Here is a 26,780-nt window from a genome sequence, read left to right on the forward strand (position 1 = left end):
AAAAATTTGAATACCCACAAAAATAAAAAATACAAATAAAAGCAAGAAAGAAAAAAGTTTAAATATGCAAAATTCTAAATATTTAAGTATATAACTCATATTGCTTAGAGATGATGATGATGATGATGATGATTATTGGTTTGAGGAAAAGGTTAGGAGGGTAGAAGGTTTTGAAAGAGAAACTAGAAAGATAGACTAAACTATATGCTTAGAGTGTTCTGTAGGGATTGTTTCTAACTCTCTGTCCTTGATGTCACTTGTAGTTAGAAGAGGAAATTACCCCATATGAAGTAAGTGATCATGGGTGATACAAAGTTTGACTCCTTGATGGTGGAGGGCTGGAAAGCTTAGGTAAATATCAGGATGCTTAGACTGATCATGTCTCTGGTAATTTCCCCAGAACACCACAAAAGTGAGCCTTTGTGTTTCATAGTCCGTGGATATTTTATGCAGTAATGCCTATTCATTATGTGAGCAGGTGAAACCATGTGGGCTGTTGATTCTGAGTACCCCAAAAGACCACCAGAAAATAAAATGTGTTGATCAAGCAAACCTAAGTTTGTATAGCACCCCTTTGACAGAGATGTAGAAGTATCTCCAAAGGGGAAAATTAGGGAAAGGTTATTTAAATAATTTTAGGGCCTGAAATAAGTAGTTTTCAGGTGAGTCTTGCCAAGCAGGGACACGGTTGGGATTGGAAAGAATTTGTGACATTATATTTTTGGATTGATGGGCATAGGTAAGTGAGTATCCTGAAGCAAGTCTTGATGAGTAGGTTATTTTGGTTGGATAAAAATCTTATCTTCCATGAGTAAATATATCCTGGAGCAACAGCTAAGTTTTTGGTGCCTGATCCCAGTATTTTTTAACACAGAGCTGGAAAAGATATCTTTGTGTCATTATTACTTAACATAGGGTCAGTAAATTATGCATGGTCCCATTTTTGCTTTATTGCTTAGTAGTTTGTTTCAGTTCTTAGTGACTGCAGCTATGAATGAGTTTCCTTTCATTTGCCTGAACAGTATCTGTGAGAGAGACAACAACTCTACAGTACCTCAGAAGTTTTCCAATATGCAAGCATAGATTAACACATATATACAAACCTACCCCTAAGAAAAGCAAACAAACAAAAAACAACTATATTTTTTCCCGTCTTCCTTTCTTCTGTCTCTTGACTGTCCCCAGATTCTAGGCCAATCTCTTCTTCAGGACATTCTTTTTTTTTTTTTCATTTTTATTATACTTTAAGTTCTAGGGTACATGTGAGAACGCTACTCTGAAACCATATTGGGGACTTGATCCTGATTCTTTCCACCATCATGTCATCCTAATATGCAGAAGCTTTGGTGATGAAGGTAACCTTTGTTCCCTGAGCATTATTTCCTTTGGGCTAGACCTAATGGTGGTTGATTTTGAGTATTGCAAGTCATTTGATCATTTTTCTCTGATCAAAACTACATTTAAAATATTATTTTTTATTTGTGCCATTTATTTTTTAACCATAGTTGGTATTAAACTTGTCCACTTATGGTTTTAGAAGAGGCCTGTTTCCATTTACTTATGTCTGATTATTTTAAAATGTCATTGGACCTATCAGTATATTTCATTTTTAATGTACATCAATAATGATTTTCAATAATAACATTTTAAAATTCATCATAAGTAGGACAAGAGAATCTCTTTCCTTTGGGATTTTTAAACATGGGACGATTTTTCACAAGACCTTCAGTTTAATTCGTTGAAACCTATTATCCAAAAACCATCAGTATACACCTCCAATCAAAGTTAGATGTACTTAGCTCATTGAATATCACCCCAGAGGAGTGATCGTCTGGGGTTCAACAAACTAAGTACATCTAACATAGGGGCATCTCAGTAAGGTAGAGTTAGGAGATTTTGATACAGGGTTTGGGCTTATGCTGCATGACTCTCAGCATAGTTTAGGAAGTGTGAACTGGCTCTAGATTTGGTTACTGTTACAAAGCAGGCAACAGTTTAGCAAATGAATATCTCAGTAATCTTTCTTCAGGAGTCCAGAGAGATAAAACAGGGCTCAAGGTTCATTGATAAGAAAGCAGCAATCATGCAAAAGGAAGAATTGTTAACCATTTTTTGCAGCTATGCTGTGGCTCAGCTAAATCCTGTTAGAAAATTGTTTGGGAACACCATGGGCCAAGTGGTAGCTGGGTTTATTTTCACTTTCTCAAAGTATAATCCTGTCTATGTAAACACTTGGAAGGAATAAAAACTCAGGATCCCAATTCACTAAGCCAAAAGGAAAGCATTAAGCTGAAAGCTGAGTCATGCAAACAACTGCCTTTTCCTTTTGTTCCTAAAACGTTAAACATTTCCACAGGTAGCTACTCTATGTTCACCTTACCTTATGTAAAGTGCCAATTTACTGAGAACAAGAATAATACATAATTGAATGTTCCCCCTACCTGCTCCTTTTCTCTTGCAACATGTGGATTACCATACCTTCCCTTTTCCCCCTCTATCCCACTTTTCCCCTTTAAATATTCAAACTCTTAAAGTCATCTTTGGAGAAAGGCACAGACCACAGACTTTCTGTCATTCCGTGTTTCTTTTCTTCTGGCCATTGTCCTTAACCTTGGCAAAATAAACTTCTAAGTTGATTAAGACTTGTCTCATATACTTTTTGGTTTACGTACATATATCATATGGATTGTGTTCTGTGCCCACTGTACCAAATAGTGTGAGCTCATTTCTTCGTTTTAAGCCTCCTTAAGAGGATTACTGTGACTACTGTGTAGGATTGAATGGCCCCTTGGTGTTACTTTTTAAGCTCTTTGACAAACTTCCACCATATCCTCTAACCCCCACAAGAAAGAGTGCTGAGTAGAGTGCACTATCTCCAAAGTTGCCCTCTCCTCCAGCAACCAAGGCAATCAGTCACGCAGACAGGCTTTCTTTCTTCTGAGGGTTATATTGCTTATCACTGTGAGGAGCCAGATGTTAACAAACTTAGGCAAATTATAACTAATATCCGAGATCCATGTTATTAAAGGATAATATCTGTAGCCATGGCATGTGAGCAATAATAATATTCTTCAATTGTTTATCTGTTCTATTGGTTCCTGGTCATTAAAGGCCATAACATTAAATCATAATTTAATAGAGGCATTTCTGAAGGCAAACTAGCCAATATAGGTCAGATACACTTTTTAGTAGTGATCTAAGGTGATATTTGGCTGAAATTAGAGATGTCAGAAGAGTGATGAGTTGACTTTTTCTTTTTTGTTAAATATTGGTTGTCTCTGCCTGTTTTTGATAAGGTGTTGGATGATATTCATTTACTTGTTCATTTGCCACAGACATATCTGACCTTGCTAAGTATGAGAACTTAGATACTAAGTAAAGTCTGAGAACTGCAATAATGAAGGCATGTGCTGGAATGTTAGGGTCACTAGTAACTGGTATTGCTGGGTTGGAACTTTAGGGAATATTGAACTCTCTGGAAAATATCTGAAGTGTTTATATTATGTAGTAATAGCAGAGGATCACACATTTTGGCCATCTGGTAACTAAGCAGAAAAACTGACGATTGTGAAAATTAAGAACATGACTTGAATCTTTAGACCAAAAAAAAAAAAAAAACCAAAACAACAACAACAAAAACTTCTTTGCAGGGTGCTTATAGGCAGAGGGTTATATGAGTGCTTATAGGCAGAGCCAATTTTTTCTCAAAAAACGAATGTAAAATTCTGAGAAAAATTTCAGAACAAACACTCATGCATCCATGAAAAGGTATTACATAGTCCCTATTTAACATTTAATATTCAGGAAATCTCTATCCTTATGAGCTGTCCAGAAGGAAAGCACTATAAAATGTACCTCTGGGTTACTTAATCAGCTGTCTTTTTGTGAGGTAATTGCCTATGATATGTTTATATTCTAGATACTGTCTACTCAAATTATAATTTTAATTTTAGCATAGTTGATTATGATTTGCTATTTAAAACATCATTAGTATATTTCATTGTTTTTTAAAACTACTTACTTGTCAAAGTGTGTCATCAGTAAGAAAGGAGGTCCTTATATTAATTTAATCTGTAGTACACAGGCATAGTTCTTTTTAAAAAGTTGATCAAGTTAATCAATATAAATTAGTAGGAGGACTGGGATTTAGTCATGTTGAAACTTTACTTTTATTTTAAAAATACATTTCATCATTTTTTATGGCTGCATAGTATTCCATAGTGTATATGTGCCACATTTTCTTAATCCAGTCTATCATTGATGGACATTTGGGTTGATTCCAAGTCTTTGCTATTGTGAATAGTGCCACGATAAACATAGGTGTGCATGTGCCTTTATAGCAGCATGATTTATAATCCTTTGGGTATATACCCAGTAATGGGATGGCTGGGTCAAATGGTATTTCTAGTTCTAGATCCCTGAGGAAATGCCACACTGTCTTCCACAATGGTTGAACTAGTTTACAGTCCCACCAACAGTGTAAAAGTGTTCCTATTTCTCCACATCCTCTCCAGCACCTGTTGTTTCCTGACTTTTTAATGATCGCCATTCTAACTGGTGTGAGATGGTATCTCATTGTGGTTTTGATTTGCATTTCTCTGATGGCCAGTGACGATGAGCATTTTTTCATGTGTCTGTTGGCTGCATAAATGTCTTCTTTTGAGAAGTGTCTGTTCACTTTTTGATGGGGTTTTTTTTTCTTGTAAATTTGTTTGAGTTCTTTCTAGATTCTGGATATTAGCCCTTTGTTAGAAGAGTAGATTGCAAAAATTTTCTCCCATTCTGTAGGTTTCCTGTTCACTCTGATGGTAGTTTCCTATGCTGTGCAGAAGCTCTTTAGTTTAATTAGATCCCATTTGTCAATTTTGGCTTTTGTTGCCATTGCTTTTGGTGTTTTAGACATGAAGTCCTTGCCCATGCCTATGTCCTGAATGGTATTGCCTAGGTTTTCTTCTAGGGTTTTTATGGTGTTAGGTCTTACATTTAAGTCTTTAATCCATGTTGAATTAATTTTTGTATAAGGTGTAAGGAAGGGATCCAGTTTCAGCTTTCTACATATGGCTAGCCAGTTTTCCCAGCACCATTTATTAAATAGGGAATCCTTTCCCCATTTCTTATTTTTGTCAGGTTTGTCAAAGATCCGATGGTTGTAGATGTGCAGTATTATTTCTGAGGGCTCTGTTCTGTTCCATTGATCTATATCTCTGTTTTGGTACCAGTACCATGCTGTTTTGGTTACTGTAGCCTTGTAGTGTAGTTTGAAGTCAGGTAGTGTGATGCCTCCAGCTTTGTTCTTTTGGCTTAGGATTGACTTGGCAATACGGGTGCTTTTTTGGTTCCATATGAACTTTATAGTCGTTTTTTCCAATTCTATGAAGAAAGTCATTGGTAGTTTGATGGAGATGGCATTGAATCTGAAAAAAAAAAGGATGAGTTCATGTCCTTTGTGGGGATATGGATGAAGCTGGAAACCATCATTCTCAGCAAACTATGGCAAGGACAAAAACCCAAACACCACATGTTCTCACTCATAGGTGGGAATTGAACAATGAGAACATGTGGAGACAGGAAGGGGAACATCACACACCAGGTCTTGTTGTGGGGTGGGGGGAGGTGGGAGGGATAGCATTAGAAGATATACCTAATGTAAATGATGAGTTAATGGGTACAGCACACCAATATGGCACATGTATACATATGTAACAAACCTGCATGTTGTGCAGATGTACCCTGGAACTTAAAGTATAAAAAAATTAAATAAAATACATTTCAAAAATTTATTTTTTTACTATGACAGTAGTTTCCTGGCTTGGTTCTTATACATTATAACATCATCATCTTGATTCTTATATAATCCCTGCATATGAAGTCAAGAGAGATGATAAATCCTTGAGCATTTAGAAGATACTCTTTTTTTCTGTTTTTAGCTGTTTTCTGGTGAGATGAAACCATGTTTAGTGATTATTGGTATAGCAGTTGTTTTAAACTAGCTAGTTCCTTATAAAATATTAGATTGAGGTACCTAAAACTAGCCTGTGTCAAAAAGATAGTATCAAAACTAAAGAGATTCTCAACAGAATGATATACGACATTCAGGACACGTACATGGTTATTTTACTCAATGATTAGACGTTCTTATTCCTGTTACTATTGCTGCTTAACAAATCACTCCAAAACTTTGTGGCTTAAAACAGGAATCATCATTTTATGATCTGTCACAGGTTCTGTAGGTAAAACATTTGGGAAGGGCTCTGCTGGGTCGTTATGGCTTGAGGTTTTCCATGAGTTTCAGCCAGAGAGTGATGTGGATCTGGAAGAGCAGGAGCTGGAGCAGCTGGGTACTCGATCTCCATGTAATCTTGAGGACTCTTTCTTCAGGCATTCTTGGGCCTCTCCATGTGAATTCTACATGTGGCCTAGTTTGGCTTCCTTACAGAATGGTGGCCTCAGGATTGTCACTTATGCAGTAGCTGAAGCTTTCAAGGGGGAGCATTCTATGGGCAAGGCAGAAGCTGCATGGTCTTTTATGACCTATCCTTGGGATAGGTAACATAGCATCACTCACATTGTGCACTGTTGGTTAACCAGTTACAACCCACCCAGTTTCAAGAGGAAATGGCACAGAGACTGCCTTTCAATGGGAAGAGTGCCAGAGAATTTGGAGGCCATAATATTTAAAGCACCAAAATTCTATGCGAAGATTGTTAAGGGAAGTTTGGGGAATGGATTAGAGTATAATGTTTAACATAGGTTAATTCTTTGGAAATTGAGAGAGACTCACGCTTAGGATCTTCCCAACTGTAGATGTGTTGAGAGAATAAAGGGATTTCAACAGCAGTCACCGGCAGTCTTCTTCTTATTTTCTCCCTTATCCTCTCATTTGAACTCTTTTTTTTTTTTTTTTTTTAAGTTGGAGTGTTGCCCTGTCGCCCAGGCTGGAATGCAGTGGCGTGATTTCGGCTCACTGCAACCTCTGCCTCCAGGGTTCAAATGATTCTCTTGCTTCAGCCTCCCCAGTAGCTGGGATTACAGGTGCACGCTACCACATCTGGCTAATTTTTTATATCTTTAGTAGAGATGGGGTTTCACCATGTTGGTCAGGCTGGTCTTGAACTCCTGACCTTGTGATCTGCCCACCTTGGCCTCCCAAAGTGCTGGGATTACATGTGTGAGCCACCGTGCCTGGCCCTGAACTCTTAATTTATTTATAACAGTGAAGTAGGTTAACATATTCCTTTATGTTCTTTTTAGAAAATAGAATTTTTACCAAAAACTTCTGTTTAGTTAGTCTTTGCTAAACTTTACTTATAAATGCTAGTAGTTGACTACTAATCTTATATATTGTTCTGGCACATCTATATGAGTCTAAAACAGTTGATGGATTAATGTCTGTTTTGATTTTCTTTGCTTAGCTACTGGCTTTATGGCAAAAGCGATTGCGAGTCAAAACACTGATAAAGTTAAACACTTTTAACACTGTTAAAAGATAAAGGTAGGGCACCTCAGCCTTTCAATGTGATAAAGATTCTTGTCAGCAATTAGATATTTGAGCACCTACAGGATTCCTAGTCTTGACTTGTGTTATAATCTACATTTAAAATGGAAACATATGGCCGGGCACAGTGGCTCACATCTGTAATCCCAGCAGTTTGGGAGGCCAAGGCAGGCAGATCACGAGGTCAGGAGATAGAGACCATCCTGGCTAACACGGTGAAACCCCATTTCTACTAAAAAAAAAATACAAAAAATTAGCCAGGGGTGGTGGTGGGCGCCTGTGGTCCCAGCTACTTGGGAGGCTGAGGCAGGAGAATGGCATGAACCTAGGAGGTGAAGCTTGCAGTGAGCTGAGATCATGCCACTGCACTCCAGCCTGAGTGACAGAGTGAGACTCCATCTCAAAAAAAATAAAATAAAAATAAGTAAATAAAATGGAAACATATGAAAAACTAAGAAGACTGAGTTCAGAAGTTAAACAATGATCATATAATTAAATAATGGTCATATAATTAAATTTAGAATGCATTGTGTTCTCACCACACACAGAACACGCACACATACACACACATTGTAACTATATGAGGTGAAGGATATATTAAGTGTTGTCATCACAATGTATTTGTATATCAAAACATCATATTGCACACCTTATATAATTTTTGTCAATTATACTTTAATAAATCTGGGAAAAATGAAATTAGAATGCAATCCTTAGTAACTTAAAACAATAAAAACAGGAATGGAAATCTGATGATAGTTTTTCACAGCAGATAGGGAAAAATATATATCTGATTCATGTTAGTCAGGGTAGGTTGACTGCTGTAATAATCAATCCTCAAATCTCAGTGGTTTAGTGCAGTGCAAGGTTATTCCTTCTGTATACATTCTAAGCAGGTGTCTTTGAGAAGCTTTACAAGTGTTTATTCAGGAATCCTGGCTTTTTTCTTGCTGTGGCTTCACAACTCCCTAAGGCCTTGGAGTTCTCTACTGGATTTTCTGCATCCAGCTGAAAGACAGGTGGAGACAAGATCTGAAGAATCATGTGGGAGTGTTTAATGGACTAGGACTGGAAGTGGTGTGCTTCCAGTCCTGGCCATTGTCCATTGGCCAGAACCAAGTCACATGCCTTCCCCGAGTGCAAGGGAAGGTGGCAAATGTGTTTGGAGGGAAAGAAAAGGGATCTGCTGGTGAGCAGGCAGGCAGCCTCTGCCACATAAGTCTTTTTCAAAGAAGCTTATGTCCTAATGAACTAAAATATTCCCCCAAACATAATTACTGTTACATTCTTTTGTGTTCATATAATGCACAGAATTTTAATGGTGCCTGGGAGTTTACATTGAATGACAGAATTAATATGTATTTTTTATCTTCTGTAGTCTCTAGCCAAGTAACAAGTAGAGTCTGAGTTTATGTGAAAAAGGGATATGGCATCAAATATAGCCTAAAGGGCTAAGCAAATACAAAATGTAATCCTTGAGACAAAAAACATTCAGATAATGGCAAGAATTTCATCAGGAAAAGATGGAATTGGATATTAAACAATGGGTTGTTCCAAATAGTGGTATTCACAATTACAGTAAGTTTACAGCTCAAAGCATCATTTAGGGAGTATTTTTTAAAAGATTTACTTGAAGTCAAGTTATACTATTTACATTGGCAATCCATCTTTGACACTTGTTTGTTCTGAAGCTTTGACTTAATGTTTTTCAGAACGGAATCAAATTGGATTGTATTGGAGTTGATATGAGTCAAATATACTGAAAAAGTACATTTTAAGCTCAAGTTGCTAACAATACTTTAAATATATACTACTGATAGTTTAAAATATGCATTCAAATGAGGATGAATAAAAGCAAGATAGTAAGTGTTTTAGCTTAATTCAGCTGCTTATGTTGTGTTGAAGTTATATTGTTTTTATAGTTATGTGACTATAGAAGGGGGACTAACAACACACACTGATATTTATTCATGGCGAAAGAGGAAAAAGTCAAACTGAAGCAACTGAGATAAAGACAACAAGATTGCTTACTGAAATGTTAAGAATGAGAAGGCGTAAGTGATCAGTTGTTACTCTAGAATATGTAGAAATCTAAGGGAAGATAAAGAAACCTTTTGTGATGATCAAAAAAGAGAACTGCATAGTTTCTGATGTCAGTAAGAAAATAAGCAGTAACCATTTTTGTTAATAATATTATCGTGGTCATAAAATATTAGCTCCATACTTCCAGTGCTCAACAAAGTGACATTAAAGGTATTATGGAGATGTCCTAAAGGGCTCTGTACCAGTGCTCTGTATAGTGAGGGCATGTTCAGAAATTAGTTTTGGCCTCTAGTGGACAATAAATCTGCCTCAGCTCAATAGTAATCAACCCATAGACAAAGGAAAGTGAAACCCAGATGAGGTAAAATAAAATGCAGTAAAGGCCCTAGGAATTGGAGAAACTCATCCCTAGGCATTTCCATACCATCCTCTTGACACAGCCTCCCCAGTCCATTCTTCTGCTGGTTATCTTTGCGTATCATGGAAGCCCCTGACTCTAAACTCAACTGACTTTGCTGCATGCTAGATACATAAGTATATTGACACTTCAGACAAGCAAACTATCTCTTCCTATAATCACTATTATTTTTTCTTTTGCTTCTCTTCATTTGTAGAAGGACAAGGAAGCATAAACCGGGAGTGCTGATTAGAAGATAGGTGGACGCTCAGAAATAGATAGACCTTCAGTTAGCTCTAAACAAATTCCTAATTGCTACCTTTCTCCATGGGGTGGGGTAGGAGCAATGGAATGTCTAAGTGAAACTACACTATGCCTATTAAAATTTTAGATTCAGATCAAGGACAAAATTTGTTAGAAACATCCAAAAGAATGTGCCCCTAAACTTCAAATCTGTTCCTATACATGTCTTTCCCATATTATTTCTGACTTGATTTTACTACTAAAAAGGATTTCTATGTTTATTTAGCTAATTAAAGCAATATCTTCTTTTTTTCTTTTCTTTTTTTAATTATACTTTAAGTTTTAGGGTACATGTGCACAACGTGCAGGTTAGTTACATATGTATACATGTGTCATGTTGGTGTGCTGCACCCATTAACTCGTCATTTAACATTAGGTATATCTCCTAAAGCTATCCCTCTCCCCTCCCCCCACCCCACAACAGGCCCCACTGTGTGATGTTCCCCTTCCTGTGTCCATGTGTTTTCATTGTTCAATTCCCACCTATGAGTGAGAACATGCGGTGTTTGGTTTTTTGTCCTTGCAATAGTTTGCTGAGAATGATGGTTTCCAGCTTCATCCATATCCCTACAAAGGACATGAACTCATCCTTTTTTATGGCTGCATAGTATTCCATGGTGTATACGTGCCACATTTTCTTGATCCAGTCTGTCATTGTTGGACATTTGGCTTGGTTCCAAGACTTTGCTATTGTGAATAGTGCTGCAATAAACATACGTGTGCATGTGTCTTTATAGCAGCATGATTTATAGTCCTTTGGGTATATACCCAGTAATGGGATGGCTGGGTCAAATGGTATTTTTAGTTTTAGATCCCTGAGGAATCGCCACACTGACTTCCTTATTGGAAAACCCATTGTTGAACATACTGAATGCCTGACTTGTATGTTACTACTTTTGCTTTTTAAAGTAGTAATATTACCTATGTATGTGTTTCTAAAGAACATAATTCAGCTTTGTCTTTTTTTGAACTTTTTGTAAATTGAATTGCAATATAAATATTTAGTAACTTGCAGGGCTTTGCGCAATGTTGTATCCGTTAAGACATATATCTGTTAAGATCCAGTCATATTATTGAATGAAGCTGTAATTCAGCCTGCATTCATTGTTGGATGACACTATTGTGTGTGTGTGTGTGTGTGTGTTGTTTTCGTTTTTAGTTCCCTAAATATTCACACTTGTCAGCATTTTACCTGTAGCTCAATTATATTCTTATTATACACATATTATTCTTGGTATCTCTGAGGTGCTGCAAAAACAGAATATATAATAGTTATTAAGGGCAGAATTTTTTTCTACTTTATAGGTTAGGTTCAAATAAGCCCCTGGAAAGCAGAAACTTGGTTGAACTTGTTCTTCACAGTACGTGCGTACTTGCTGTTTCACAAGCATGCATGGTACTGTGAGGATAGGGATGGTGAAGTTTCTTGAGTTGCGAGGAGCATCCTTGAGTTCAGAATCATCTGGATTTCATCTGTATTATCCAGGGTGACCTTTGTTGCCTGATAGTGAGTCTTAGGGAGATCTTTATGTTTAAACTTTTGCTGACCTAAGTTCTGATTATCATTGATGATTAGTTGGGTTGTCTCTGAACTTTGTGCCTTTTTCATTCCCCATAAATCTGTGTCATCTCAAATGAAGTTTGCCATGTGCCACAGTGATAATTAATTTAGCCTTTATAGACTTTAAAACCTATTATTATTTCTCTAATCCTACTCTCAATTTGTATTTTTTATTTTTACTATATATTAAAAATTATAATTGCATATATTTATGGGATAAAATGTGATGTTATAATTTTTTAATAAAATATCATTTAAAAAATCTTGTTCTAGTGTTTATTTTACTTTTCTATACTCTTTCTTTTCTTCCATATATAGGACTGAGTAATGAAAGCAAAGTGGCTTTTAGGGCCCAGGTGTTAGGCAACATGAGGCGAGAGATTTCATATTTCCTGTGGCCTCTCATATTTTACATCTGACATCTCCCAGTCCTTGTGTCACTCACTTAGGCAGTGTCTTACTTCTTTCTGCTCACTGTCCATTATTTGTTTTTTTGGCAGCAATTTGAGCTGCATTGCTCATATACTGCAGAGATTTTAGCCAGTGTGTGCAAACCTACCAATTAGAATCTATAAAACAAACCATTGAATAGTTTTTCAATGTGGCATTAAATTAGAGCTAGTTTTGTGTTTTCTGCATTTTTTTGTTTTGTTTGTTTTTGTTGTTGTTATCCTCTACACTATTAGTCTGAAAAATTTACATTGCTGCATAGCCTGTTTTGGTAATTACTGTAAGTTTTTATTTGACGATCAGTGTTTAAAATGAACATCTCTGGAAAATTATTTTATATCTAATTTTCTTTTAGATTATATCTGAAAAGTAGTAGAGAATCTTTCAGAATAGAAGCCCTATTTTGCATATCTTTTTATAAGGTAAAAAAAGTGTGTCCCATTAGAAGTATAATGGTATATGATCTATATTTATATCAGTCCAATTGATTTCTGAAATTTGCCTTTTCCAGTTTTTTAAAACAGAAACATCAACACCAGTGGAAGTCTAAAATTAAATTGAATTGATTTTCACAATCTTGCTTCTCTGGAAACTTTAAAAGTTTCTTTTCCTGGTCTTTGTAAATATACACAAATTTTTAAACCTATTTTAAAACCACCACTTGCTTTTCTTATACCATCATAGTTCACATTTTTTTCTATATTATATTGTAAGTATTCTGTGTTATTACATAATTTTAATGTTGTGATTTGTGATATTTATTTAGTAGATTTAACCTAATTTTACCTATTTGTACATTGTTACATTGTTGGATATTTAGGTATTTTGTTTTTAATAGTGACAGGGTCTTGCTCTGTCACCTAGGCTGATGTGCAGTGGCACAATCATAGCTCACTTACTGCAGCTTGGAACTCCTGGGCTCAAACAATCTTCAAGCCTCAGTCACCGAGTAACTGAGACCACAGGTGTGCACCATCACACCCAACTATTTTATTTTTATTTGTATGTTTTGTAGATATAGGGTCGTACTATGTTGCCCTGGCTGGTCTTGAACCTAGCTTCAAGTAATCCTCTTGGCTTCCCAAAATTCCGGGATTATAGGTGTAAGCCACCACACCCACCCCGATATTTAGCTTTTATAAGAAAATAAAATTTAAATGTAGACATACCGTACTTTTATTCTTTTACATTGTTTCAATATTATGTTCTAATTGAATAGGTATAAAGTGATATGTTAATTTTAATTTGGTTATTTTGGGGTAGAGAACTTTTATATGTGTATTTACCATTTCTATGTCAATTACTTATTCATATGTTTTGCTATTAATCTATATTGAACTCAATATTGTTTTAATTGATTTAAATATTTTTTGACTAGCACCATTAACTCTTTTTTGTTATAGTTTATGGATTTTTTTCTGAATGATTTTTTTCACTTTGGTTATTATTTGTGCTACTAGTTTAACATTTTTATAGAGATAATATTTTGTTTTATTCATTTTAGTGCTCAAAACTTAGAGAAATCATTATTGGACCAGAAACCTAATGATAATTGGTATTATTTTAGGGGAATATTCCTAGGATTTAAAAAATACCCCTAATTTACTTTAATCTGATTAGGATGTTATAACTAACATCCCGAAATGATACCCTAAGCTCTTTCTTTTCACCCAAAGTTTTCTTCACCCTGTCCTTTCTTTCACCCAATGAAAACATGTAGAAAATACTTTAGGACTGGAATTTGTCAGATACCTTTCCTTTATTAAAGAGGCCCAATAGCTAATTTCTTAGGAAGTAATAAAGGCCTTTCTTTTTATTTGTGATTTAATATCACCTAGATATATATCTTAGTGTTGGATTTAGTATGTCAGTTTTATTTGGAACCTAAAGAATTCCTTCCATGTCCTCTATCTGATCTTTTGTTGGTTCCAAGGAAGAGTCCTTTACTTGGAGCAGCTTTGAGGAATTGGTTCTGATCCATTTCTGTTTTCTTCTTCAAGAACTTTTAGCTTTTACAATATCTTACTTTTACGTGTACCTGCTTTTTTTTCTTTTCTTCGTTTATTTTTTCATTTGCTGATTAACTATGAGTTTGCTTTTTATTATAAGCTTTCTGAGGGCCTAAATCTTATTTTTTTCTGAATGGTTTTCCTTTTATCACTGTGTACTTGGCAGTGTCAGTATCAGGATATGAGTTGTTTTGATAGAAACGAAACTAAAATATAAAAGTAAGTATTTTAAAACTTTAAAATAAATAGACATAAGAAAAGGGAAATAGACCTCTTCAGAATATCAAACACAAAGAGACTCCTGGGACTGGTTTTTTTTTTTTTTTTTTTTTTTTGGAGATGGAGTCTCACTCTGTTACCCAGGCTGGAGGGCAATAGCGCGATCTTGGCTCACTTTGGCTCACTGCTGCAACTTCCACTGCTTGGGTTCAAGCAGTTCTTCTGCCTCAGCCTCCTGAGTAGCTGGGACTACAGGCACACGCCACCATGCCCCCCTGGCTAATTTTGTGTATTTTAGTAGAGACAGGGTTTCACCGTGTTGCCCAGGCTGATCTGGAACCCCTGACCTCAGGCAATTCGCCTGCCTAGGCCTCCCAAATTGCTGGGATTACAGGCATGAGCCACTGTGCCCGGCCGGTTTTCTTTTTTAAATCCCTTTAGTATGGTTCTATCAGTGTTAAAATGACTCATATTCACACATTGAAAATGTCTTATTTTCTCTTTGTTCTTGAAGGATAGTTCTAGTGGGTACACAATTATAAGCTAATACATATTTTGTCACAGTAGTTTGAAGATACTAGATCAAAGATGTATGGCTTTTATTGTTGCTATTAATTATGTTGTCAGTCTAATTGTTCTCTTCTGTTAGTATACATTATACTTCTTTCCTCTGTGAATTCTTGTAGTTTCTTAGGCCTAAAAAACTTTCTTCCTTTATTTTTTCCCATATCGTTTCTTCTCCAGTAGTCTCTCTTAGTTTTTTTCTTTTTCTTTTTTTGAATTCTATTTAAAGATACTATATCTTCTTATTCTATTCTCTATGTCTCTTAACCTCTACTCGTATATTGCATGCACATCATTTCTCTTTCCTATATTATGGATGATTTCTCTATGTCCATTTTCCAGTTTATTGCCTTTCTCTTTACTTGTAACTAATTTGTTTATTATTTCATTCACTGAGTTTTAAATTTTAATGTTTTCCTTTCGTTTTTGGTATTTTTATTTTTCTCAAAGACTTCCTGTCATTCCATTTATAGTTATTCTATATTCCGTATCAGATAAGTGTAATTAATGTCTGAAGTCTTTGAAGGTCCAATTTTTTAAAATTTTTTATTATTTAACAGATTTCAAGTTTACTTGGTCAACTTTTATTATTAACCCATATTTGTCTGAACTTAGTCTATAAGAATTCTGAAAAACTGAACTGAGAGTGTTTTCCTCAAGAGTGGTTTTGTATTTGCATCTTGCAGTTGCCAGAAAAAAAAAATTAGCTTCATCTCTCAGCATGCGGTTTCCTTGTGGCAGACCCAATGTAGATATGGCTGGATTTGCAGATTCTTAAAGATGACTATTAATAGTGCTACTGGCCGGGCATGGTGGCTCACGCCTGTAATCCCAGCACTTTGGGAGGCCAAGGCAGGTGGATCACCTGAGGTCAGGAGTTCAAGACCTGCCTGACCAACATGGAGAAACCCTGTCTCTACTAAAAATACAAAATTAGCCAGGCATGGTGGCACATGCCTGTAATCCCAGCTACTCAGGAGGCCGAGGCAGGAGAATCGCTTGAATCCCAGAAAGCAGAGGTTGTGGTGAGCTGAGATCACGCCATTGCACTCCAGCCTGGGCAACAAGAGTGAAATGCCATCTCTCCAAAACAAAAAAAAAAAAACAAAACAAAAAAAAATCGTGCTGCTTACTGGTATTATTATTATTAATTATTGGGGGTGATTTGTGCTGGCACATTAGATCTTTACCAGTCTCTACATTTCACTAATTTAGGCTTCATCTTAGAAATGTTAGTCTCTCTCCTACTTAATAAAGGCCAAAGTCTTATTTGAAAATTTTGTGCTGGTGATGCTATTTGCCAGCAGAGCAACCCCAGCTTATTCTTTTTCTGAAAGTTTATTGTCTGATTTAATGTTATATCTGTTTATATTTTTCTTTTTCTTTTGACCATTGAGGACCTCTCTTTCTTTCTTGCGAATTCTGCAATACATTAAAATTTGCTGATTTATTTCGTGTTAAGATATACTATCAAATTCTGGAAATAAGGCAAAGGTTGGTTGATTGTCCAGTCAGTGACATACTGGGGCTTCATCTAACAGGACAACCTAATTATTACTTAAATGTCTAGGGGAATGTGATTTGGCAGGGCCCTGACCCTGTGAAGTTTCATATTAACCTATAGATCCCTCTATAATATAGATATAAATGATTCCTGTACAGTAGAAAATAAGTCCTGAGGTTATGGTAAGGGTTTATCATGTAAAGTATTAACCAGTTTTGTGTCTAACGTAATGGTCTAATTCTACTTTTTTTCAAATTCAAGATTCAGTTCCTCAAATGCTTTTTACCCTCATTGATGCTATACATACATTGACGTGTTAATTCTAAATTTGTATGAGAGTTAAATGTTTTTAACTTTTTGAAAAGTATCCTTTCAGATCATGATAAGCTGGATTGCATTTGGATACCCTTTTTTTTTTTTTTTTTCCTTGAGAAAGAGTCTCACTATGTCACCCAGGCTAGAGTCCAGTGGCAGGATCTCGGCTCACTGCAACCTCTGCCTCCTGGGTTCAAGCTATTCTCCTATCTCAGCCTCCCGAGTAGCTGGGAATACAGGCACCCACCACCACTCCTGGCTATTTTTTTTTGTATTTTTAGTAGAAATGGGGTTTCGCCTTGTTAGCCAGGATGCTCTTGATCTCCTGACCTCATGATCTGCCTGCCTTGGCCTCCCAAAGTGCTGGGATTACAGGCGTGAGCCCCAACATAAGCAGAAGTAACTACTGAAGCAAAAATAATGTTATTTTATTTTTTATTGAATTCTAAGTGATAATAGGGACTAGCTGAGTCACTGGCACATAGATTACATTCAATATTTGCTGTAATGAATGAATGAATACATAACTAATTTCAACTATTATAGCTTTAATTTTGTTTTGTCCTATTCTTTAGAATTATGGCATCTTCAGGAATAATCTCCTCCCTTATAGGGAATCTTAACACATCTAATTATTTTTAAAACAACATTTTATGTAATTAATTACAGCAGAAACTTACTCTAAACTATGTATTTTTGTAGTATATATATATTTTCTATGTGAGTGAGAGCCTTTGAATGTTGTTTCTTTTGACTTTCAATTGAGATTGAAGCATTTACCTTCACTCTAAGTACACTGAAATTTTAAGAATTTTTTAAAACAGCTTTTGTTCTACATCACAGATTGGAGCTGCTCTGTTCTTAGAGGGACAGTGGGATAGCAGGGTCTCTCATTCTTGTTTAGTTAAGATGTGGGTTAGTTCCAGTGGTCATTTCTCTGGATATTTCAGCCATTAATTGCTTGCCTATTGTGTCATCTCTACTGTGAGAAGCCAGATATACGTTAATAGCTATGGTTGATACTGCTAGATGTTTTGGTTATTTCTAAAGTTTTATAGGCATGCTTGTAGCATTTCTGAGAAGAGGGTTTTTGTACTTTCTTATTTTCCAAACTTCCCACAAATAACATCTAAGGTTGGTTGGTTTGTTTTATTCTTGCTTTAAGCAGAGAGTTATTTCTTGGTTTAGACAATACATATTTATTATAGAATAATAGGAAAATAAAGAGGTTGAGACATAATTCTGGATGCTTCAGAAAGTAGGAAACACATTAGTGGCATTACTGCATCAGCCATCAACATTTATGCGTGATACCATCTGTCCCTGGGTCTCTGTGTCTCTTTATCCTACTGTCCAGCTTGCTTACAGTGCTGGCCTGTTACAGAGGTTGATGATGCAGTGTAATAGTTATGTTTCCTTAATTCAGAGTAGTAATTAGTAATTTTTTAAATCTGGCAAGTGGTTGAACACTTTTTATGGATCCCCTATGGACTATCAAAGTTTCTATGCCTTGAGAAATTCAGATATGATACATTTGGGTATGCAATGGGTTGATAAACAGCACAAGTCACTACTTTTTTTTTTGATGGAGTTTTGCACTGTTACACAGGCTGGAGTGAAGTGGAATGAGCTCGACTCACTGCAACCTCCACCTCCTGGGTTCAAGCGATTCTCCTGCCTCGGCCTCCCAAGTAGCTGGGATTACAGGCGCGCGCCACCATGCCCCGCTAATTTTTGTATTTTTAGTAGAGATGTATTTTGTATTTTAGTTCAACATGTTGGCCAGGCTGGTCTCGAACTCCTGACCTCAGGTGATCCATCTGCCTGGCCTCCCAAAGTCACTACATATATTCTTATGTATATTTTTAATCTAACTTTGAACAAGTTAACTTACTCTCTTTAAAGTATGGGTCCCTAGTATTTAGTTTGAGATTAAGCTTTCTTATAGTCTCATGGTTAGGATTAAATGATACAGTATATGTAAGCAGTAAGTACTGTACATAATGCAAAGTAAATGCTTAATAAATTGTCTTATATCGATATTATTATATTCTTATTTCTTGCTGTTTTATCCTGTAAGTTCTTTATGTTTTACTTTATAAGCATCAAATATATTAGACATTCAAGTTAAAAAAAAAGGATCTAGGTCTGACTTTGGACTCTACCCCTTACAAGTGACTTTAATGTTCCTGATTCTCAGTTTCTTCACATTAAGAAAAGAAAGGGAATGTTATTATCATTGTTATTGGGATATTTGATGTAGTATCCAACTCTTTTGCCTAAATTCTTAGTTCACATTGTTCCAATAGACATAATTAGTTGGTTTAAGTTTATTTCCTTCATTAGTAGGGCTATACAAATAGGTATCATAGAAAAAGAATCGTTCTTCATTCTAACATGCATCCATAGACAGTCCTTCCATATAACCAATCTCTATCACTTGTTCACTTGTTCACTGATAATTATGTACCTCTGATCTCAACTTTTTTTGTTAAATTTTATTTTACAGAATTCAGTTGTGAGCTTGTGGCACTCATCTTTTTTCATTATTTTCTTATAATTTGATGTATCTGATATTAGCAGTGTGTATACATCTTTAAACAAATGTCAGTGACTCAAGGATAAAAATGATTTTTATAAAATCAGAAGGCATATGGCTTCTACAGCCTCCCACATTCTTTTGACCTCACAAAATATTATGTTCTTCTTATTATTTATTTTTGACATGTATTCAAATGTCATCCACTCCCCAATGATAAGGAAGTGAAATTCCGTTTATTAAGCAGTTGCCTTTGAGAAGTTGGTCATAAACAGGCACAATTCGCTCTACATACTGACAGATGGCTGTTATTAAAGGTTGTTAGGGAGGGCCCCAGTGCTTTCCAGATTCTCAAAAGAATCACGTTAGTGTGAACAAGTCATTTCCCAAATCACAGTCTAACAGAAATCACTGCCTGCCCCATCTCCAAGCCCACAGGAGACATTTTTTTAGGAAACACAAGGACCTTTATGAAGGTGCCCACCGTCCCTTCTTGTGGCTTTTGGATTCTTCTGGATATTAATTATCTTTAGCTTAAATCTGGATAAGTGCTTAGCAGGTAGCAAATGTCTTAAATATCTATAATTCTGATTCTTGTTTTCAACAGGTTATAGGAATTTAAATAGATACAACATATATATGTCTCTATTGCATTTTACTTATTTGGGACTCATTGTTACAGCTTAGAGAGTTTATTTGAATCATCTTGATCTTCTACTCACAGTATCTGTCTCTCTGGCTATTGCATAATCTAAAATTTGATTTTTAAGCTTTTGTTCAAATTAATTATTTAAAAAACATTATAGTAGGGTTAAGTGCTGTGGTATGCTGTTAGAGGAGTGTCTTCAGTTACAATCTATACTCTGTGCATGCAGTTTATTCATCCATCCTGAAACTCACGTGGGAGAAAGAGCATCATATATTGGCCATTGGCTGGGAATATAAATTCCCTACCATTGAACAGTACCTCAACCGTATAAGAGGAGGTCTACCAGTTGGAACTATAAGTACTGAGTGATCAAACAACACTCACTTCTGCTTTTAGTTTTCACTTGATCCCAGTTTTGTTTATACTATGGCTACTTGATGGAGTATTGTTGTGCATACCTAAATTTATATAGCACCTCTTTCAAATGAGTAGTTCTGGATATACACTTACTTGGTATCCTACAACCAGGCAGGCACAGTTTATGGCAGGGCTAAATAACATATGTAAATTTTTATTTTCTAGAGAGAATAATGTTTAGTTGACAAGAAAGATATGACTTTGTTCTACACCCAGGGTCCCTCCTTTGTGATTTTCTAATTAGAGTAGGCTACAGACTCCATATAATATTCTGATCAACTCCAAGCACATTGGATCTTACTAATCATGATATCTAAAGGACAGAACTTCTTATTTCCCAACTTAGATCAGCTGGAGATCTTTATATACTACTCTGGCCCCTTCTCAAAGTGTACAGCCTTATGATTACTTGAAATATGCTTCCAAGTGGTAAACCAAATGGTAATATGTTGTCTCCAGAATTCACAAAGGCCTATCAAGCATTGTGTCGTTTTCTTAGTGATAGTAATTACATACTATAGCAACTTGTTTTTCACTTTAGAGGGAGTATTCCTACATGCATTAGACCCACAAACTTCTGCAGAATCCAGGGCTCTACATAATAAGTGTCAGGGGCAGTGTTGATCCTTTCAGAAAATAACTACTTCTGGAACAACAGCACTGTGTAATTGGAAACACTACCTAATTAACTTTACAATAATTCATGGCTCTTCTCCAAGTTCCTCCTATCTTCTGCATAGTTAATATAGGAAAATTAATTGGGAAAGTGATAAGAATTTCACCCATTTCCTTCATATTTCAAGACTAATGTGGCACTAAGCTTTGTGAATCCTCTAGGTAAACATATAGGTCAAAATACCTTTGGGAATGCTACATTTACAGGAATCATTCCCTAAACCACTGGGCAACCAAGGTAGCTGCTACTTCTATCGTGATTAAAAGAACCTACATAGGCCGGGCGCGGTGGCTCACACCTGTAATCCCAGCACTTTGGGAGGCCAAGGCGGGCGGATCATGAGGTTAGGAGATCAAGACCATCCTGGCTAACACGGTGAAACCCTGTCTCTACTAAAAATACAAAAAATTAGCCGGGTGTGGTGGCGGGTGCCTGTAGTCCCAGCTACATTGGGAGGCTGAGGCAGGAGAATGGTGTGAACCTGGAAGGCAGAGCTTGCAGTGAGTGGAGATCCCGCCACTGCACTCCAGCCTGGGTGACAGAGGGAGACTCCATCTTAAAAAAAAAAAAAAAAAAAAAAAAAAAAAAAAAGAACCTACATAATTAGGTAACTTTGAAACAGCTGTGGGATGAGCCAGCACTCTGACACCTCAGCTGCTATCTGTAGCAACAAAATGCATGCCCTGTACCTACTTCTTTTCCTTGGTGATGCATTTCTAAATCAAGGGCTCAAATGAGTACTTTTGATTGGCAGAACTCACATCCAAAATCCTAACTGTAGAGTAATCTGGAAGAATTACTTCTAGTTCTCCAGCTTCTTAAATACAGGAAGATGTGAAAGAAAAAGATTATCATGTGTGTTGAGTGTGTCCTCCCATGGTTTGGACCACAGTAGCCTCACATATAATATTGTTGTCAGTCTTGGTTTCCATGTCAGCCTTTCAAAAAATTCCACTGTATTTACAAAAGGGCAAGTGTCAATTAAAATGTAAGGAAGAATAGAGATTATTTTAATAATAATATTCATATAATTTTGAACCACATTAATGGTCATATTGTCTTTGTATGAACTTCAGTCATGTCGGGGAGAAACAGTTCATAGATATACTATGGAAGAGCTCTTTATGATGAAATTCTCTTCTCATCAGTGTTCTCCAATAGGATTATATTAACTCTAGAAAAATATATTTTATTTATAGTATTGAACTTTTCAAGGTTCAGTGAACTAAATTCCTGTTATATAGCTGTGAATGCTTTTGTGTTGTCATCCTAAATTATAACATTTCACTTATTGAGCACTTACTAGATGCCTATCACTACAGTAAGCATTTTCACAATCTAACTTAATAGATATTTCTCTTCAACTCTATAATTCAGGGGTCCCTAGCCACCAGGCCATGGACCAGTACTGGTCCATGGCCTGTTAGAAACCAGGCCACACAGCAGGAAGTGAGCAGCAAGGGAGCTAGCATTACCTCCTGAGCTTCCCCTCCTGTCAGATCAGTTGTGGCATTAGATTCTCATAGGAGTGCAAACCCTATTGTGAACTGTGCATGCAAGGGATCTAGGTTGCACACTTCTTATGAGAATCTTATGAGTGATGATCTGACGTGGAACAGTTTCATCTCAAAATGATCCACCCTGCCCCCCTTCCATGGAAAAATTGTCTTCCACAAAACTGGTCCCTGGTGCCAAAAAGAATGATAGATGACCTATCTATCATCTATCTGGCTAATCTATCTAAAAGGTAAGAGCTTAAGTATCTTGATTTATCATCTCTTTTATTCATTCTGTATATAGCCTATTATCTAAACTATTATCTTTTGCTATTTCAACAAAAACTTCCATTTTAGCACCCTGTTTCATGTTTCAAAATATTAACTGCTATAGAAAATCTTAGAGCCTAGAATATTATAATTTGTGTATTTTATGGTTGTTCTTGAGACTGACCCAGAATTACACTGATACTTTTTATATTCCTCACAGCATTTAGCTCAGTAGTAAGGTCTTAGAAAATACATTTTGATTTGACGTGATGGAATATAGAAACCTACTCATTTTTATCTTTAGTTTCAGGTGCAGCATTATGTCTCTCAGAGTCTGGTAACCTTGGGAAATTGCAGCTTGTTGAGAAAATCTATTATATCTCTGCTTCTATCAGAAGTAAATGGCTTTGCCGATGATCTGCGAGCCATCAATCAGGTACACATAACTTGAAACTGTAGTTCTTATATATAGTTAATGTAACTATATGTTTTTCTTTTCTTTTCCCTTCTTTCTTCTCTTCTTTCCAGGCTGATGTTTTAGTTATTACCTTATGTCTAATATATGTGAGTAATATTACTGCCTACCAAAATTACGGACAGATACTTTCAGAAAACAGTTTTGAAAATAAAACCACTTTATAATGCTTACTTGCATATATGTGCCAAAGATGCCATTGGTGACAGCAAAAGAGTGCTTAGATGAACGGCTTTAAATCCCTCCAGGCAGGCAGCATATTTCTAAAGCAAAATGAGAGAAAAGTGAACTGGAGAGGATTCTAAATGGAGAGTAGTCCTTAACCAGTATTTTTCATTCTGTATTGCTCATGAAAATCATCTGGCTAACTTTTAAATATCCTGTTGCCAAGTCATATGCCAATCCTATTATTACATAGAGGTCTCTGAATTTGGAATTCTGGTACTGGTATTATTAGAGCACTTCAGGTGATTTCAGTATGCAACCAAGCTTGAAGACCACTGCTCTAAGCCCTTTTATCTGTGGAAAGTCTTCTATATCACTGGTGACAAAGGTGTAGAAGGAACATAAGTCATTCCCATATTTTAATGTTGACACTGGTTTATTACATGTATTCCATTTGACAGCTCATTTAATATTCTTATCATTTCTGTAGTCAAAGTCACAATTAAAGGAAATTAGAGATAGGTAGAAATGTCTTGGTAAAGAGAAAGAACTTTAATAAAATATTGTATATGTATGTAATTTAAATGGCTTTTAACAAAGTACTGACATCTAATGACATAGTCTAAAAATATTATGCAATCTAATTGAAGTTGATGTTTGACATGGTGTATCTAGTCAGCAAATTTTCAATTGACTACAAAATGACAGACTCTCTTAAGAGCTCTGTTAGATTTTTTTAAAAAACTCATTTTCACTGTTGTCAAGGAGAAAAAAGTAAGCTATATTTACTAATTGAAAAGGAGCAAAGTGTTAAAATGTATGATGTTTTCATAGGAGTTCCAAGATCAAGGAATAGGCCATGGTAGATTGCAAGTCCCTGAAAATAATTTACAGAAAAGGAAGTACTTGAAAAATGCATTTGAATTGAATAAGCAGAGGGTAACTGAATGTAGAGGCAGTAGGCTGTTATTTAACAAGAGATGCCGAAGAGTCTGGGGAAACAAGGTGACGTCTTAAGAGTTTAACAATAGGAAGCAATGTGGAAAGTGAGTTTAATTGAATTCGATTGTTTGGAAGATATCAGTAAGTGCAGAAAAAATGATGTATATGTTCTCATTTAATTTTCGCAATAGCTCCATGAAGCGGTTATAATTTTCACAAACTTTATGGATAAGAATACAAAACATTAGAGTGGTGAAGCAGCTTAACCAAGACTGCAGAGAGAGCATATCCTAAAGCCATAATTCAAACGCAGATGTTCTGACAGTTAAGATACTTTGAAATAATAAGAAAAATAGCAATAACACAATAACAATAACTAGTGTTAGGCAGGTTTATGTTGTTGAATTCTTTTTGCTTGTATTTTGCTAAGGAGTTTTGCCTTGGCCAAAGGACAGTATTTAATAATTGGTGCCAGGAAAACTGGATATCCATATGCAAAAGAACAAAACTATATTTTATTTTTTATCATATACAAAAATCAAATTAAAATGGATTAGAGTCTTAAATGTAAGATCTGAAACTTTGCAACTACTAGAAGAAAACACTGGGAAGTGCTGTAGGACATTGGCCTGGACAAAGATTTTTTTGGGTAAGACCTTAAAAACACAAACAATAAAAGCAAAAATAGACAAATGAGAATACATCAAGGCAAAATGCTTCTGCACAGCAAAGGAAACAATTAGCAAAGTGAAGAGACAACCCACAAAATGGAAGAAAATATTTGCAAACTAGCTATCTGACAAAGGATTAATTACCAGAATATATAAAGAACTCAAACAACTCAATACCAAGAAAACAAACAATCTGAATTAAAAATGGGCAAAATACCTGATAGACATATCTCAAAAAAAGACATACAAATGGCTAGCAGGCGTATGAGAAAAAAAAAAAAGCTCAACAGTACTAATCATCAGGGAAGTGCAAATCAAAACCACAATGAGATATCATCTCACTCCAACTAGAATTAAAAAGACAAATAGTAACAAATGTTAGTGAGGATTTGGAGAAAGGCAAATGCTCATAGACTGTTGGTAGGAATGTAAAGTAGTATAACCATTATGGAAAACAGTGTGGACATTCCTCAAAAATCTAAAAATAGAACTACCATATGATCCAAGAATCCCACTGCTGGCTATGTATCCAAAAGAAAGGAGAGATACCGGCACTCACATGCTCACAGTAGCCAAGATATGAAATCAACCTAAGTGTCCATCACTAAATGAATGAATAAAGAGAATTTGATATATATATATGTATATATATACCAAATATATATATGTATATATATACCAAATATATATATATGTATATATATACCAAATATATATATATGTGTATATATACCAAATATATATATGTATATATATACCAAATATATATATGTGTATATATACCAAATATATATATGTGTATATATACCAAATATATATATGTGTATATATACCAAATATATATATGTGTATATATACCAAATATATATATGTGTATATATACCAAATATATATATGTGTATATATACCAAATATATATATGTGTATATATACACATATATATGTGTATATATGCCAAATATATATATGTGTATATATGCCAAATATATATATGTGTATATATGCCAAATATATATATGTGTATATATGCCAAATATATATGTATATATACCAAATATATATATATGTGTATATATACCAAATATATATATGTGTATATATACCAAATATATATATGTGTATATATACCAAATATATATATGTATATATATACCAAATATATATGTGTATATATATACCAAATATATATGTGTATATATATACCAAATATATATATGTGTATATACCAAATATATATATGTATATATACCAAATATATATATGTATATATATACCAAATATATATGTATATATATACCAAATATATATATATACCAAATAATAATATTCCTCTCTCTCTCTCTATATATATATATATAATGGAATATTATTAAACCATAAAAAGAATGAAATCTCATCATTTGCAGAGCACGGATGGAACTGTAGGTGATTATATTAAGTGAAATAGGCCAGGCATAGAAAAACAAATAGTGTATGTTCTCACTCATTTGCGGTGGGAGCTAAAGACATGGATCATATTGAGGCAGAGAGTAGAATCACGGTTACCAGAGGCAGGGAGGGGAAGAGAAGTTGGTTAATGAGTACGAAAATACGGTTAGATAGAAGGAATAAGTTCTAGTA

The 26,780-nt window shown here is 35.3% G+C and overlaps 1 protein-coding gene across 1 annotated transcript in view; it reads left to right on the forward strand.

Moving 5' to 3' along the window:
• MEI4 (meiotic double-stranded break formation protein 4) overlaps window positions 1-26,780 on the forward strand; it is a 261,601-nt gene that overhangs the window by 146,769 nt on the left and 88,052 nt on the right. Inside the window, exon 4 of the mRNA XM_019028929.2 lies at window positions 23,212-23,343. Within this exon, the coding sequence (XP_018884474.1) occupies window positions 23,212-23,343 (132 nt within the window). The remainder of the gene's footprint in view (window positions 1-23,211; window positions 23,344-26,780) is intronic.

The sequence above is a fragment of the Gorilla gorilla genome, chromosome 5, assembly GCF_029281585.2.
Source record: "Gorilla gorilla gorilla isolate KB3781 chromosome 5, NHGRI_mGorGor1-v2.1_pri, whole genome shotgun sequence".
Lineage (NCBI taxonomy): Eukaryota > Metazoa > Chordata > Mammalia > Primates > Hominidae > Gorilla > Gorilla gorilla.